This window comes from Falco peregrinus, chromosome 3 (genome assembly GCF_023634155.1).
Source record: "Falco peregrinus isolate bFalPer1 chromosome 3, bFalPer1.pri, whole genome shotgun sequence".
NCBI classification, from domain to species: domain Eukaryota; kingdom Metazoa; phylum Chordata; class Aves; order Falconiformes; family Falconidae; genus Falco; species Falco peregrinus.
The window spans coordinates 23,902,916-23,921,318 of NC_073723.1; the positions used below are offsets into that span (position 1 = coordinate 23,902,916).

The following is an 18,403-nucleotide window of genomic DNA, read 5'->3' on the forward strand; positions in this document are numbered from 1 at the left end:
TAAAAGAAGGGTTTAGAGATACAAATTTTATTTTCCTGAAGCAAATATAAATTATTTAAGATAGCATAAATTTAAATTTCTTCATCCATGGTATACTGAACCTTGTATAAACTTTTATAATAACTTTTCTCACTTCTAAAGCATCATAAGTTGTTTTTTTTGCCTTATGCATTTCCTTTCAGTGCCCTGTGGTGGAATTTTAACCAAGCGCAAAGGGACCATTTTGTCTCCTGGTTACCCTGAGCCTTATGACAACAATCTGAATTGCGTGTGGAAGATCACAGTACCAGAGGGAGCTGGGATTCAAGTGAGAATACTTACTATTTGCCTATTCTCATCATGTTTTAAACTGTTTTTCCTGAGATGTTTTTCCAAGAGCATGAAAAGATCATTTATTCATACATTTTTCTATATCACTACTGATTCTGACGATGGAATTTATTGCACATCTTTTTATTCACACAGTTGTTAAAAGTTAAAAGATTTACAAATATCTTAAGATACACTTCTAACTTTTTAATTAGAAGAAAATCACCAATAATTTAAAATGTGTTATTTCAGCAGGTCAGTGACTCCTTATAAGCCAGATGAAATAGTGAGACTTTTCTGTGATTTTTTTTTTCTTTCCCAAAATGGATAAATCATCTCTAGCAAAGTGAAATTAAGTGGGTTGTTCCATAAACAAATTATATATGTTTTCCTAGAAACATATATACTTACTTTGTAAGTTTATATGTTTATATATGTATAACTTTGTAAGTTACTTACTCTATCGTTATGGAAGTTCATTGTGATGTAAAGATGCTTTGGTATGTTTCAATATGAGATGGGAATTGGCCCTTTAAAATATTGTCACAATTGTCATTTATTAAAATTTAGATTAAGAACTTCATAGAACACATAGCAGAAAAGTATCCATTAAGCTAAGTCATGTATATCTCACTCTTCAGAGTTCACTAAAGAGACTGACAGAAATCTGATTATTGGAAAGGCAGTTGAGTTTAATAAATTAGGACCTTTAAACATCATCTGTTCAAATTTCAGCAAAATGCATATAAAGAAGTCATGGTAGCAAGTTTTCTCTGTCTACTTTTAGTTCAAAATAGAACTACTGTAGAAAATGAATAAAGAGCTCAGTTTCTGTAGGTATAGATTTAATAATGAAAACCAGGAAAACCATTGTGGACAGTTTATTAAAGCTTTTTAATAAATTACATCACAGAGCTTTTAGGATAATAAAGTCTACTGAGTCAAGAAAAGTTCAAAAAATAGTATGAGCTCATACTTTGTGGCATAATAGGCATTCAGAAAAATCTATCTTTTTATTTTAAATAACTAAAAATACTTAGAGAAAAATGTAAAAACTTTATGGAAGAACATAGAAATCATCACAAATACAACCCAAGTCCATACATGATGACATCTGTGAGTTCAATTTTCAAAACAACCAATGCCTATTAACAATAGTATTTATTTACCTAAGGCAGTTTTGAGATTGATTTTGAGGAACACTTCTTGATTTAAACAGTTGACTAAGTTAGGATACTTTGTTCTGTGTATTTCTTATACAATCAGTAACGTAAGTTAAACACTAGGAGGATAGTTCAGAGCATTTAAATTAAACATTAATTGGTATCCTAAGAGGCAGTCACTGTTGCTTTTTGGGCTGTTTATCTCTTATCACAGACTGCATTAGGTGATTAAATTACTAACTTTGATTTGAAGTTAGGTGTCTAATCTGTATGATATTCTTTTGCTCTAGAGTCATAATAAAAAGTTATATTTACTGTTTGCTTTTTTCTAGTTCTGAACTTTTTTGATGAGCTAGTGAATACAATCCCTTTCTATTATCAGTTACTGAATAAGTTATTCATTTATACTTGTATAAAAGTAATGACAACAGAACAGTTTCATGGACATACCTGTGTGATTGTAATCAGATTTGTAGAACATTTAATATTGCCACTGAAGCAGGACAGTCACAAAGTGTGATGTTCATGCTTGATCCTTTGAATCCTGTCTGATATTCAGGGCTAGGTCTGAGCAAGATAAAGTCCTTGATATAGTAAACTGAACACAGCTGACACGGGGTCAGTAAGATGGAGTATACATCAGAAATCATTATACCATTTTTACTGCATTATTTTTCATAACTTATTTAGCTTTAAATCCATTAATGATATAAAAAATAGCATCAGATCTGTTTTGGGTTGGGTTTTTTTTTCAAAGAAAAAACCTGAATATGTGTATATAAAAATGTAATTATTACTGTGAAAATCAGCTACTTAAGGCAACATTTGAAAGCTTGGGTGACTGATTTCGTCCAACCTGGGAATGCAAGCAAATGCAGATATTGAAGATATCCATGACAGCTAATGTTTTTGTGCTTATTTAAATGCATAAAATATCTGGACATTTTTTCTAACCAATATATATATACCCTCAAAGTAACAAAGACACTTCCCCAGCTTAAAGGAGATGAAAATAATGTGTCACCAATGCATATTCCTCTGTGAAACATGTAGGTGGAAATTTAGACTATTCAGGCATAATAACTATCAATGTGTATGATTATGTTTTTGAATTTGTTGAAACACTGTGATCAGATGCAAATGCTGAGCTGTTTCGTATCACATCAAAAAGCAGACATTTAAAGGTAGATTTAGGTAAATATGAAGTGTGCACCAAAAGTCTGCCTTTAGGCATGTAACTTGAATACCTTATATCAGGAAATTAATCTGCCATAGTTCCTTATGAAGTTAGGGCAGAAAGGCACCTGGAGTAGATAATTCAAAACATCTAATATAGCGTCTAGCTCTGAAAGTATGTCTGTCTGTTTATTAACTACATGGGGTGGTTAGGGCAACATTTGTACTAAAATAGATGTTTTAAATTAAGTGGTTTATGATGAATACAAAAACTGTAGTCAGCATCAATCTGGCCCTGAAAACGCGTTAAAAAAATTAGATAATTTGATATTTGTTCTGAAGATTTCCTAGGTGCCTACATTTCCAATTCTATATATCTTAAGAAATATTCCTGACAGAGACAACACCCATAAAGTTTCACCTAAATCCCATAAAAACCAACAAATGAACAGCCAAGCCTTAAAGTTTTCTGAGAGAACAGATCCAGGGGACCTCCTCCAAGTATCTAAAACACAGTAACAGTCAAAGCCTCTCTGTGGCTTCATTTTTTTAGAAGAAATATCATCCTTCAGCTGTAACATCTAACCAGTTCCTACAAAAAAGTACAGTAATGCCCCATCCAAGAAATAAGTGACCAAACTGAATATTCCTTTTACCTAGAAGAAGGGGCAAGTGACATATTTCACCTAGAAGAGTAACTTCATTACCTAGTTGTACTAGAACCGATGCTTATTTCTTCTGTTGAAGCTATTCCATTTTGGAAGAAATAAAAGGAAGAATAACTGAGACAGAAGAACAGTAAAAGAAGCATAATTCCCTAACCTAGTGGCTAAGGTACCCCTTTTTGAGGGTGATTGGGGTTTCATCTGTGCTTTTGCCACCCTTGCAATGCTTTTCATTAAACAAAAAATGGCCAGACCCTCTCCCCTCCAAAGTGGGAACAGGAACCTGGTATTTCTCTACTACAGCGGGTGTATTTTCACTAGGTGAGAACAGATATATCCTCCCTGTTGCAGTTTATCTGCTTACCACTTTGCATCTCTGTGAGTGGAAGGATGTTGTCACCTCTGGAATGAATGAAGCTTTTTGCTTGTAGCATGCTAGTGACTGCTCCTCTTCAAGAGATGAGTCAATGATGAAGGCAACCAAACAGGAGGTTGCTCTTGCATGGAGGCAGAACTGAACATGGCAAGAGAGATGAAGCAGTGTACATCACTGTGGGAGTGGGTTTAGCCCTGGATAAACCAGAGAATCACAAAGAAACTGCAGTAATTGACGATACCATGTTTTTGTCTTCCTCTCTATGCCCTCCAAACAAGGGAATCATATTCTATACTCAGGTGATTTTCACAGTTCTGTGACTCTTGTCAGAGGTGATATGTAGTTGTCACTAAGGGTCACAAGATTTAGTAGTCTGAATTGACAATTAAATTAAAAAAAAATAATTTGCAATGCAATTTTATTCTCATAATGATGATTTTCTGTTCTCTATGACAATGAGAGAAAGGCACAACTCTCCATGATTGAAAGCAACAAAGGCTACAATTTACAGTCGTCTTTGTGCTTGAATACAGACAGGAAGAAGTTTATGTTCTTTCCCTCACATTTTTCTTCATAGGTGCAAGTGGTGAGTTTTGCCACAGAACACAACTGGGATTCCTTAGACTTTTATGATGGTGCTGACAACAATGCTCCAAGGCTTGGAAGTTATTCAGGTGACTGAGAAAATTTTACATTAAGTGTTGCACAGAGTCAACTCTTTATTGTAAACACAGAACTCTTTCTAGTTTGTGTGTGAGAGTGTGTGTGTGTGTGCTTGTTTCTCCTATAATTAACAACAGGTAGTATTCTTTATCAGTTTTAATCAGTTTTCTCTTAATAGACTTCATAAAGCTGAATATTTGAAAATGCTAGAAATGAAATAACATTCAGGGGCTCCCAAACTAGATATATATTAATCTCATTGTTTGCCCACTCTTATAGCAGGGTCCAGAAATACACACCTCTAAAAGAGATGCCTCTTGAAACTGTACATGACTAAAGGATGTATTCTTTATCCTTATTTTAGATAAACAATGCAGTTCTATTTGCCTTTTTTTTTTGTTTTGTTTTGTTATTTTCCTTTATTCTACTTAATTCATGTGTATGGAATATGATCACAGGCAATAAGATTGTTGTCTTGTCTTGTGCTGAAAAACAAATAAAGACTCAATCACATTTCTAAGAATAGCCCTACAGAATATGTTCAGGGATGCTTCATATATTTAACTGTTATATTTAAAATTATTCCAGTTACACAATTTGCTCTTGCTTTTATGAAAACCCTAGTGAATAATTCTTATTTTTGTAGATAAAGGCATGTAATACAAATTTATATCAGACCTTGCTTCCCTGAGTACCTGCAGTTCACATCTCTGATATTGTGGTGTACTGAAAATGTAATAAAACTTTTATAGGGACAGATATTCAATAGCATCCATGATGACAAAATATGGTGGAATTGGTTATGTGACTTCTCTCTCCCCCTCTCATTCTCTCCCCCCATTCCTCCCTTTCCCTTTCTCCCTTTTTATATACAAGCACATTGATGTATGTATTTAGTTCAGTTTCGGTGCATTTCAATAATATTTTTATTTCTCTTTTCAGGGACAACCATACCTCCACTTCTCAACAGCACATCAAATAATCTGTACCTAAATTTTCAGTCTGATATCAGTGTTTCAGCTGCTGGATTTCATCTTGAATATACAGGTAATTCAGAAAGGTTCAGTTACTGAAGAGTGCTGCTGGTTCCAGACGTCAGTTGTAACTAAAGTATATGAAAGAGGAATAATCAGTCCTATTGCATATAATGAGCTACATGCCATTACCTCAAAGTCATGAGTAAAATCCTATTTAATTCCAAATGAGCAAGAACAGGGCTGAAACCTGTTCTGTAAGCTTGAAGGGGGGGGGGGGGGGGGAGGGGTTGGCGGGGGTGTGTGTGTGTGCTTTTACCTTTAATTTGGTTTTGCTCTCTGAATAGTTTTTCTGAACATACAGCAGCAAGGACAGAATGCAGATATTCTCATTTGATGATCCTAGACCCAAGATACAACATATTTATGTAACTGTTACAGGCAAAGCCAGGATACTGATTTTGGGGATTTCAATTTAACTTATTTGCCAATTAACAATTAACTGCTGATTCTGGTATAGAAGAAACATAATAAAAATGAAAGCCTTAGGAAAAACTCCCCTGCTTCCCACCAGACACTTCTGCACACACACACACTTTCCTGTTTTCACCAAGCACCACACTCTCTCCCTTTGGTGAGGTAAGGGCAGTGCAGCAGGTTGGGTCAGTGGGCTGTTCCCTATGGTCCCCTTTAGGGTCCCACCTCAGCGCCTGCTGGGGTGTACACAGGCTCCAGCCCCTGCTCAGCCAGCTGCTTCAGCTGCAGCCTCTGCTCAGTCATGTTCTCTCCATCTTCCTTCAGTGAGGTCGTCTCTCTCCTCCTGCTCTGGCCTTGCTGTTCCTTTTCTTGGTGCTGACTGCTTTTTCTTAAATATGTTCTCTCAAGCACATCTGATTGGTTCAGAGGCACCACAAAGTCCTGCAGTCGGTGCAGCTGTGTCCTGCAGTGGAGCAGTTGGAGCTGGCACAGTGTCTGGCACAGCCCCTGGTCTCTTCTTACAGATGCACCCCCCCTGCAGCACCACACCCCACAACCCCCTGCCAAAATCTGCCAGTTATGCCCATTGCAATATGTACTGTATAGCATGTATTCTATATATATACACATGTAGGACACACAAATAAGTCACACTCGGCGGTACTGAGAGAATGAATGAACTTAAAATAACAGCTGTGCTTCTTAACTGACCAATGCTCACAGGTTGGTGAGAACACAGCAGAATTATTTCAAATGTTTTTATTAATGCAGAGTACCTCACCAGCAGAAAAGGCTATAATTATAAACATACTGTCTGTCTGAATGAGATTGCCTTAGCTGACTGACAGGAATTCTGGCAATCACTAATATTTTGATGCAGGATTTTTGTGTTTGTTTTTGTTGGTTTTTTTTCCTTTTTTTCCCAGCTGTGCAGTTCCCTCTTCTCGTACTGATTCTGGTGTCTGATCTACATAATTGTATGATGTTATTTCTTGTCAGTCTCACAGTATGCAAATCCCATGCTCTGGTTGTCTGATTAGCCGGTGGGAGAACACAGCTTTGCAAAATTGCTGCCTGATCGCTTGTCTATAACTAAACATTAATTATAGGTTAGAATTATCCTGCCATTTCCTTGAAATGCAGACACTCTCAGCTGTTTACAGCTTCAGAGGGGAAAAAAGTACAGGAAATTATGAAAACAAAGTAAAATGAGACTGAATCCAGTGAAAGTGAAAATGCATCTGTGTATTCCTATGTGTCCAAATAAATGAAATGTATAATATACTGCCAGTATACAACTTTCACCAGTAAGGAAAGAATTCACAGTATATCATTTAAAGTATTGGTCCATGACAAAAACAGTGTCTATGTATGTGTGTATAGATTTTTACAAGGGTGCATGTGTAAATCTATACAAATGCATTAGATTTTCAGTGAGTGTATAAAGCCATATATGCTGAAAATTTGTGATTCAGGAAATAATATTGATGTTCCTCAGTAGATGCCTAATTAACCAGTAGCACAGTGAAATATGCTGGTTTACAAGATTAATGATTAATTAACTTTTCATGTACAGGTGGCAGAAATATGTGATTTAAACATCATATGGACTGTTGTCGTTTAACCCTGGCCGGCAGCTAACTATCACACAGCTGCTCATTCACTCCATGCCTGCAGTGGGATGGGGAATAGAATCAGAAAAAAAGTTAAATTTGAAGGTTCAGGTGAAGATAGTCTAACAGGACAGAAAAAAGATGATGATGATGATAATAACAACAGTAATAATAATAATAAGAAGAATAAGAATATGAATATACCATGAGCACTTAGTGTGTATTTTGAGTTCTAGGCACCAGCTGTTTCAGTCCATACCATCCATGACCATCACTCCCCACCACTCACTAAGAAAGACATAGTCTATATTGCCTGAGGATTAGAGCAAAGTTTTGTGACTTTTTTTTTCCCCCTCTAATCTGTAGCTTTTTTTTTTTTTTTTTTTTTCCAAGAAAAGACTATGGAAAATTCTGCATTGGTTTGAATCATGAATTTGAAACAGGAGGTTAAGCTAATGGACAATACTTTCTCATCATTGTTAGAAAGGAAGACAGCAGAAACTGTATCTTGTGTATCTTTTGGGTCTTTGTCTCACAGTTTTCTGCCATGGAGGGAGAAGAATTTTTGTCAGGATTCCAGAGCTCATGATACTGCTGTATTTCTACTGAAAATTCTCCAGAAGTGCATTGATCAGAACAGAATTCACTCTTCTTTAGCTGTCCTGGTCATCTCTGACTCTCAGACAACATTTCCTGCTCGAAAAGTTGTGATAATGCTTTTAGATATAGTCAGTAAATGGAAAGTAATGGCCACAGTTTAATGTTAGTGTTTCATACATCTATTTTATTTCACTGGAGCCTATACTGACAGAGGTCATAATGAGAAGCCGGCTAAATTAAAGTCAGTCTTTGAAAAGCACATCAGAGTTAAATATTTATATTAAGCAGTTTTCAAGTGAGTTAGCCATAAACATTTTTTGTTCAATATGTGGTGTATCTTCCAATTTTATTTCATGTATTCTAGGAGACACAGTTCTGAGGGGAAGTGCACCCCTGTTGCCGAAATGATTACTTTTTCATTTCAACAACAGCTTTTTCTAAGGTTTGATTCTGTTTCATTTCCAATATCTCTTTTCATCCTTTATTAATACGTTTTTCACACTGTCCAGTCTGGCTCATCTTTTGAACTGCTAGGAAATACAAATGCATTTTTTAATACAAAAATAAACAAAACAAAAGGAACTTTATTTGTTGAAGAATTTTTTGAGTCTAAGTAAATGATTATTTATCAAAAGGAAATAAGTATTCATATTGCAAAATGGAATAGTGGTTTTATCAATAATCCTTTTTTAGCATATTTTGACTTGTTTGTTGAATCCTTAAATTCTCACTGTAATAATGACATGCAGTTTATGTATTCTAATGGATACCTTAAATATGAAAATATATTGCATTGAACATACGCTGCATCAACTGATGTACATCAGCAAAGAACACCACAGAATGGTCTGTAAAACACTTACGTAAAGTTTGTATGTTTTATGCCACAATGAATCTTAATTTAGTCCTCATTTTCTCTTACTAAAGTTTTGCTAGCTAGGTGATTTTTAGGCTGTATATGTAGTGCTAATATTCTTTGAAATTAGTTGAGGTTGTCAAATTGCCTCATACATGATTTCTGTAACATTCAATATATATTTAAAATAAGTAAAAAATGATACACTAATTTTCATTCCAAAATGTAATCCCTAGAAATATTTAAAGTGTGTAATTCTAACATCATAAATACTAAAACATTTCCATAAAATTACAGTAATAACTTCATTAAATAAAAAGACCTATTACATTAAGACTTGTGTAGTCCCAGAGTGCATTATCCAAAATTTCATTGGCTGTTTTTTTTTATTTAGAGCCTTAGGAGCTGTTGGAGAGGGTGAGACAACATAAAATAGTTTATTTTTCTTTATATACAGTTCTTTTTATCTAAAAATTAGAAGATACTGAAAGCACGTTTTCAGTTAATGTCTATGTTAAAATCTCTTTCTAATGCAATGAAGTTAAAAATCTAAGACATTGTACAGAGATAGTAGTATGGTGCACCACAAATGAGTCAATAAAAACCAGAGTGTGGTTTATGAATACATTTATGATTTTATCTGAAAAACTCTCATGACATTCTATAGACACAAGTTCTGAACTAGTCAACTGGGAAGACATCAAACCCTGTTATGTTTCAGTTTTTTGAAAGACATTGTAGACATTCAAACTGTATTTTTTTTTCAAGCATTATTTTATTGGTTGAAGTGGGAACACAATAGGATGAAGACCTGTGATCTGGTTTGAGCTGTTAAGATACCTGCATTTAAATGAACTCATTTCACTTTGCATGGCCTGAGAATTCACATAGTTAGGTTGAGTATTGAAGCTGAAGGTTCAGTAGCTGGAAACTGAAAACTACTAACTAACTGTTCAAAATAGATTATAAGCACTCATCTGTGTAAGCCAAGTACTGCTGTTCTTTTGCATTTGTACTTTGTCAGTAGAGTGGATCACAGTGTAGGTCTCTGAAATGTAAAAAGTGGTTCTAAGCCCGTCAGCACCTTTGCAAAATAAATTCTTTGGTGGTTTTTTAGTTTGTAGTTTTCAAAAAGAAAATAAGAATTTGAAATATAAAAATCATCTGTTATATAGAAATAGGTTGCAAAATACTTGCTTGTATCATTTTGTACATGGCAAATATGTATGGGATCAGTAAGTATATCATCAGTATATACAAAACTTTTATTGTCATAAATGAAGAAACATTACATCCTTTTCTGTGAACCTGCAGAGGAAAGCCCTGAAATAAATCAGTTTTTCAAAGCAGCAACATTCCTTTCCATGCAAAGTGATGCAAGCCACTATTGAATATCATGGAAAATATTTTGTTGCTAAATTTTGTACATTACTTAATAACAAAATATAAAATAATTAAAAAAAAATCACAAAGTTAACAGTGACCAAAAGTAATGATTACAACTGCTCAGTCTGTGGATCTGAAATCAATTTTTTCTGGTTCCCGTTAACAGATTATCTGCAGTAAAAAAAATAATAATAAAAATAAATAAATATTTTCCTCTCATTACTGTTCTCAGCAGAGAAAATAAGGACTGCAAAAGCATTAAGGACATTTTCTCCAATTTAGGATTGAATTACACTTTATAGCAGAAAGGTTTTATTATCATGGTCCTGAGTTTTACTTCTATGAATAAAATGTACATGCCAATGATTTTAGTTCAAACAGTTTTTCCTTCTAATATAGTTTTATATAAAATTTCATGTGTGCAATACATTTTGAAGAATAGGAATTACAACCAGATTATCAGTTTAATGTCTACTTTCTGAATGCTAGACGTTGAGGATTTTTTTTTCATTTTTACAATACAATGTTATTGTAAAATTATGGTAGTGAAAACTATTTTTGATGTACAAAACATATCTTACAGAGAAAAAATAATGTGTATGCTTTATTAATTCCTTAGAATTTGTGTTAGTCTTCAACCTTCCTATAGTATAAAAATATACCATTGCAAATAGTAATTTTTACATAATGTGATTCTTATATGAAATTACCAGTTAAATTAGTAAGTTTTTAAACATGCAGAGGTTGATAATATTTTGAAATAGTACCATTACTGAATCCCACAACATTTCCCTATTACCCTATATACTGATGTCACTTAACAGTCCTGGCTTCACAACTAATTAGGGTGTAATTCTTACAGTAAGCAAAGACAGTAACTGGGTTGCTTTTACTTAATGTTGCACATATTCTTATTTTCCTGGGTCTTTCAGGAATGGATAGATGAATGAGGAAGTGCAATGAAGAGATACAATGCAATGAAGAAGAATTTGTTTCCCTTTTTGATTACCATAAAAAAAGCATATGGTCTCTTTGCAAACTAGCTTCTATTGTAATCAGAAATTTGAAATATTAGTGTTATAACTCTATAGATACTTCATTAAAAATAGCAGATTAAGTGAAACATGATGTAAATATTTACTCTGTGTGTGTGTGTGTACATGAATGAAAGAACAGAATCAGACTTGTGAAAGCCTGAAGGCAGGTGAGCAGTTACACTTTGAAGTGTTTTTCCTGGTTTTTGCACTTGATGTGGTATTGACCAGCATCCCCTGGAACAGATGGTGGGAAAGTGGCGGTGCTCCCAGTTTGAGCTAGGTAGGCTATATTTAGGAGTGAGACTGAAGGTTGACATTACTGAGTTTGAGCCAGGAGACAGTGGAAATTTAGAGGAGTCTTCGGAGACTGCAGATTGTTGGGAAGTGTTTGTTGCCACCCTGATTACTTCTTTCCTTTTCCTTTATTCAGAAAAGAAGGTTTTTTACTTTATATAACAGTTGTTCCAAAATAATATGCCACTTCCTTGTCCACAGAGAAACTGCTGGTACCCAAGAGATTCCTAAAACATACCAGTACAGTGTACACAGACACTCTCTGTGAGTCTAAAACTGGATTTTGTGTTCCTTAGTATGTCTAATCTTCTTAATTTTTCACAGCTATAGGTTTGGACTCTTGTCCTGAACCACAGACTCCAAGCAATGGGGTCAAAGTTGGAGACAGGTACATGGTTGGAGATGTGGTGTCTTTCCAGTGCGATCAGGGTTATTCTCTTCAGGTAAGCCAAGTTTCCGATTTCAAATTGTTCCTTTTAGTTCTTTCACATGGTTATGTTTGACTCTGTCAATATGAAATGAACACTGAACTAACTCTTCAGGAGTTGTGAACATGTGATAAGCTTGCAGGACTGGTAGGCTTTTCTGCCAAATATTAAATTAGCAACTATCCAAATACTCCATCAGAAGTGTTTGGCTCTGTGCTTCCTCTGCATTAGTGATTATAGGCTGTTATCTGTTATTGATGGCATCTTTAGTATTCATAGCTGAGATATGAAGTGTTGGCAAGCTAAGTTAAATCACTTGATGAGCAATTATCAATAGTTCTCTATGTACAGGAGGAAAAAGGTGAGTGAAGAGGGGGAATAAGAGCAAACGAAAGGAAATAATTGTTTTTCTTAGGAAATCAGATAGTGTCAGTTATTTTCTTTCAGTAATTTCTTGGGAATTTTAATGCAATTTTTTTTTCAAAAATGGGTGTGTTTTTGCCAAGCAAATTTGCTATGCTCTTGCATTAGCAAAAGGTATAACTAAAGACAATACAGTGATTGTAAACAGCAATTAATTTACCTCTTTGAGCTATTTAGCATATATAACGAACAGGAATCTGTCTGGCTACAGAAAAGATTGTGAAAATATTTTCCAAAAATTGTACAGTTACAGTGTAGAACTAAATCTAAAATTGAGTGTTGTTTCCACTTGTGGCACTCCCCTAAAGGACTAAGGTTCCAACTGATAAGTTACTATTTTCAACAACTATGGTTTTTGTCATGTGTGACTCTGCAGACTCTACAGTCTCCACTTCCTCTAGCTCTTTGGGAGCTTCAAAAGGGAGAAATCACATTACCTATGCATATTAAAAAGAAAAGTCTTAAAGGGAGAAAACATTTTGTAACATGATTAACTGCTAATTGATTTACTGATACCTTTGGAGTAAAGTGGCAAAAGGATAACTTACCTACCCTTCTTCTTTCATTAATATCGGTCTGGCCTGTAACACATTAATGAGTGTTGGACTAACTAACTGAAGTTTTAAAAATCCTAATACTTTCATTTATTTTACATAATTCTGTGATGACCAAAATACTGGGTTCATATGTAATGCATCAAAAAATAAAAATTGAATTACTTTTTTGACTAAAAGAAAAATAAATAAAGCTGCAGTTTATGTATTGTGATAGAAACCAAATTAACTTGTCTGCTTCCAGATCTCAACTGCCATTTGGATTTGGGACCTGTATTCCAGTTTCCCCTTCAAGACAGAGTTCCTAGTCATGTCTGCAGCCTTATAGCATTTCAAGAATAACTGAAATGTTCTGTGATTGTAGCTCTGACAATGACTATTGAAGTTTACTCGTTATGTTGCCCGATTTTAGCTAGTCGTTCTTGGGAACAACCTGTCAATTGTTTTTTCTTCTTTATTTTAATTTCATAGTTAAATACAAACCTGTGAGCAGACAAGCCACAGTAAATGGTTGGAATAAGGAAAATATTAAGAACATTGGAGCACAGACTGTGGAAACACACATGTAAAACCTCTTCCCTTTGTATTGTTTTTCTGGCTTATGCAGTATGACTTTGCCACTTCAATTTTTTTATTATTATTATTACTTGTTTTTGTTGGTGGTTTGTTTGTTTGGTTGGTTGTTTTCTTCCAATAAGTAGATAAGCATACTGTGAGGAAAGTGTTTATTTTTCTTCTCGGAGAGAAAAAAGAATTGGTTGCAGATTGATTAATAAACTATTCAGTTACCCTGGATCCTTTAGAGATATTCAGTTCCCACAAATGCTACAAGCTCTAAACAGATAAGGAGGTTTAACTTGAAAAACTTACTCTTTTCTTCATATGAATGTTGAACAAACAGACTAAAAGCTACTGATTTTTTTCTGCTAGGTCATCTTAAAGTGTATGCTATATGGTTTTGCAAGATATCCCAAACACAGTTTTCTCTTAAGTTTTCTCATTTTCATGTGCTGTCTCTGGAAAACAATTAAAATTACATGAGACTGATGAACAACACAAAGGGTCATTCTGGTGGGTCATGGAATTTATCTGTAGAAGGTTGCCTTGAAATCATAACACATCTGTTGCAAAGGGACAAATCTAAAGAGATTCCTTAAGTATCTCAGCTTTTGGCAACTTAAGTGAACTGTTTTGAGGGTAAGGACTGCATTTAAAATAGATATGAATTTAAGATGTAAAGTCAATACTGTATAAAGTTTGTATCTTTTTATCATGTGCAACAAATGATGCAAATCAATACTATGTAAATGATGCTTCAGTTAGACCTTCAGTTTCTAGACCCTTTAGCTTATACTAAAGTGGGTATTATAGAATTCAGCTGGATACTGTTACACTGTTAGAAATAATATTAAGGGCATGGCCACAATTATCTAGTGGGTTAACATTCACATAATTAAAATTACAGTCTTTCTGTTGTATTGAAAGCATGATACAATTCACAGTATACAATATAATTGTTATACCTTAATGTTTTTATATATTTGATGATGTTTTAAGTTATAAATATTTTTGTTGCGATATTAATGATATGTCATATATTATATAATTTTATTATATGAATTAGAAAATATTGTGTCATTTTAGGGACATTCACATATCACCTGTATGCCTGGACCAGTTAGAAGATGGAATTATCCTATTCCAATATGTTTAGGTATGTTCAGCTTACATAAACTTCCTCGAATATGCCAGAACGAGAAAACCAGAGAACTCAAGAGTTAAACATAAGGGAAGGAATGGGGAGAACTGAAGAACTTAATTGAAAGTGAAGATATTCAAATTAAGCTGAAGCTTTTCAAAGTATGCTGCATAGTTACGTTGGCAAAGCTTTTCTGAAATGTCCAATCAGAAAAAGAATGAATGAAATATGTTCTAGTCAGCATCCATCATCAATTCACTATCAGTGATGAGATCTCTAGAGACCCTTGCAAACATAGTTAATTTATTTATGAATCATTTCGCTGGTATAGTGATGAGTATTATAGAAAATACTAAAATAGAAATAGCATTACATCTTCACCTCTAGTAAGTCCAACATAGGCATGACTGCCCAATTTAAGAAGATACATTGTTTTTCAAATTAAACTGTATTTATGACCATATTAATATTAATGGAAGAAGCACTGGATGCCTGCCAGAAGCCCAAATAAAACATTGAAGTGCACTTAAATATACCCTCTTTACGTAATGAAGAAATGTGAGGGATATAAGACTCTTTCTATTTGCATTCTCTTTCATTGAAGTGCCGTTTTGTTTGGGTTCCTCAACAGTAAAAGTTATCTGTATCTGTAATCTTGAATGTATGGAAAGCAGGATGTGACAGATCTCATTAAAGATTTCGTACTTTGCTTTTCTTCAAAACAGATTATATATCCTCTTGAGCTGCCTCACATAATCCTGTTCTTAATCCTGTGAGGTGTTAAAAACCTCCTACGAGGTACTGAGCTCCCTCAGCTTAGAATTTATAAATATTCAACAGAATTCAGGTATTTGTAAGAATTTTTTCAGGAGTTAGCCTTCAGTTTCCATCATTATATATTAATATATGTTTAGGAAGACTGATAAGATAACTGTGCTGCTCTGCGGTAACTTCTGAAGAGAAAGACGCTGTGCTAAAATTTTGGGGAGGGTATTTTCCTTTTTTCTTTCATATGGTATTAGTTACGATATATATACATATGATATCATTATGATATAGATATGACTTTTAATTGTTTTTCAAAGGTTATAGCAACTATTAATAGGACAAAACTGTTAAAAAAATGTATTTTCTATAATCAATATCTTCAAATCTACTATTGAAGTCTAAGTTACTTTATCCATTGATATCATACCTGAAAAAAATTTAAAATTAAGTTAAAATATGGATTCAAATTCTGTAGCTCTGTGTGTGTGTACATTTTCCAAGGCTCTTTATTTTATCTCATTTTTAGAACAGCGGGATACAAATTCAGTTTTTAAAAGGACTCTAGAAATGCTTTTAGTACAGAATTGTTTTAAAATACATTATTACCTTATATTATTCAGATACTCCTTTACAAACTGATATGGATTTGTGTCAGTATTGCTATGAGCTGGTGTGTACTCCTTGCCTGTTCGCATGGGTGGTTTGTACAGACAGAGTGCAGAGTAAACATCTGTTCTCTTTTCAGGTGCCTGTGTCTCCCACATTAAAACCTAGTAAGTTCAGAGTAGATACGTATTTTTAAAATGCCTACTTGTAAATTACTTTGTTATAGGTATTTAGTGGTAAAGGAATATTTGTGTATTTTTTAAAATATAAGCCTAGTTATTATTATATTATTAATGTTGGAAGGATCTTCAATATTCTGGATTAATTTTTAGCTCGTTCAACTCCTCTGAAAAAATTGTCTTTGTTTTTTTTGGTTTTTTTTTACAGCACAATGTGGTGGTAGCATGTCAGACTTCAGTGGAGTGATCCTCAGCCCTGGGTTTCCAGGCAACTATCCTAGCAGTTTGGATTGCACATGGACAATAAAGCTGCCTATTGGTTTTGGTATGTGTTCTTTCATGGATTAAACTTGCTGTGGTTTTTATGGATTCAAACCACTGAACATAGATTTTATAAAATTCTGAATACTTATCCTGGGGAAAACAAAGGAATTATAATTAATATAAGGAAATTATCAAAGCCTTAAAAGAAAGATGTAGAATAGAAAAGCTACAAGTTTCTTTGTTTGTTATTTAACATATACTGCAATCTTCTGATAAAGGCAAAATTGTTAGAATAAGTACAATTTTTCTAATTTAACAGACTTCATTTCTCTTTGTGAGGTCATAAACCAAACAAAAATAAATAGCTATCACAAATATTTTAAAGCAAGTCAGTATTAGTTTAGATTAAGTTAAAGCTGCATTTGAATTCATTATTTTATTATTAAGCTTCTTTGCACATCCTAGGTGAACATCAGAGCAGCATAGAAATATTCTTGGAAGGGACTTCTAGAAGCTTCCCACTCAAATTTGTCAAGCTTCCCACTCAAAGTGAAATTGTCAGTAACATCAGCTCAAGTCCACTATGGCAGGTCCTTCTTAGCAGGGCTGCTGCCCCAATAATTCCCAGCCCGTCCTAACAGAAAAGGATGTTGTGCTCCAGATGCAGAACTTCACATTTTTACTTGTGCAAATGTTTAAGAAGGGTCTTTTCACTCAGTCCTCAAGTTTTTCAGTGTTTCTCTGGACTGAAGTTGTGACATTTAGTATCTCATCCACACCTCCTAATTTAGTGTTCTCCATCTATTTGTTGAGAATGCAATGTCATCATCCAGGCCTCTCCTGAAGACATTGAATAGTGTAAGCTCCCATACCATCCCAGGGAATATTGTGCTTGTTACTGGCTACCAACCAGATGTTGGATGACTAATTATGGCCCTTGGAGCCTTGGAGTTCTGTTAATTTTTAAACTACTACTTTTCCATTCATCAAGCTCATATATGTTCAGCTTCCACAGGAGAATGCAATAGAAGACTAATCCAAAAGCCATAGCAGACTGGAAGTATATTATATCCACCCTTCTCCCTGTGTCAGTTTAATCATAGAAGGAAACAGGTTGATTAACCGTGATTTTCTGTTAGTAAATCCATGTTCACTGCTCCTGAGTCCTTTTTTGTCTTTCTTGTGTTTGGAAGTTGCATAATCTTTCCATGGAATGCAGTGAACCTGCAGTTGCCATTGCCCAGGTCCTTTTTCTTTTCTTAAAGGTGGATATAGCTTCAGGCTTTTTTCTGGTGACCTGAACTTCTCTTGGCTAACCCATTGGCTAATCCCTTGAGCAGCTTTCAGTGGATCCTATATATCTATCATTGCAAAATCTTTATTCAAAGCTAGCCAGTACAATTGTCCTATCTAACTTTTTACACTCGTGGCACTTTTGTAGAAGCACGTGCACTTGATTATTTTTTCTTTATATGCTAGTTAAATGGCATGCTTTTTTTCAGATGTACCTCACTTCTCTATTTTATACTTGCCATCTTCTGCCATATTCTTTGCTCGATGATATAGAATTTCAGGGTCTTCCAAGTAAGTGAAGGTGACATCCAAATAGTTTTCCCTTCTCCATGTGTTCAGATTCTTTCTCTCCTCTTCTTAAAATCACTTCTGTGATCTTTTATAATATACTTCCCATGAGCCTGGTTGATTTCTGATTTAAATGAAAGCCAATTGTTCTGCATGGGTTGTTTTAATTTGAAGAATATTAAACACTCAGTAATACTGACTTAACAGAATCTATCTGTGGAAAATACATTATGTCAACATAGGGATTTCCATATAGAGACCATTCTTTATGTTTGCATTTTGTTCAAAAGGCACAAGATTCAAGTCAATAAT

General features: G+C 34.3%; 1 protein-coding gene across 3 annotated transcripts in view; it reads left to right on the top strand.

Moving 5' to 3' along the window:
• Window positions 1–18,403, top strand: part of CSMD3 (CUB and Sushi multiple domains 3) — a 725,287-nt gene that overhangs the window by 592,283 nt on the left and 114,601 nt on the right. For all 3 annotated transcript variants that reach the window (XM_055800728.1, XM_055800729.1, XM_027777765.2), the window contains 6 exons: window positions 183–307; window positions 4,267–4,363; window positions 5,295–5,399; window positions 11,914–12,032; window positions 14,639–14,708; window positions 16,455–16,571. In XM_055800728.1, the coding sequence (XP_055656703.1) occupies window positions 183–307; window positions 4,267–4,363; window positions 5,295–5,399; window positions 11,914–12,032; window positions 14,639–14,708; window positions 16,455–16,571 (633 nt within the window). The remainder of the gene's footprint in view (window positions 1–182; window positions 308–4,266; window positions 4,364–5,294; window positions 5,400–11,913; window positions 12,033–14,638; window positions 14,709–16,454; window positions 16,572–18,403) is intronic.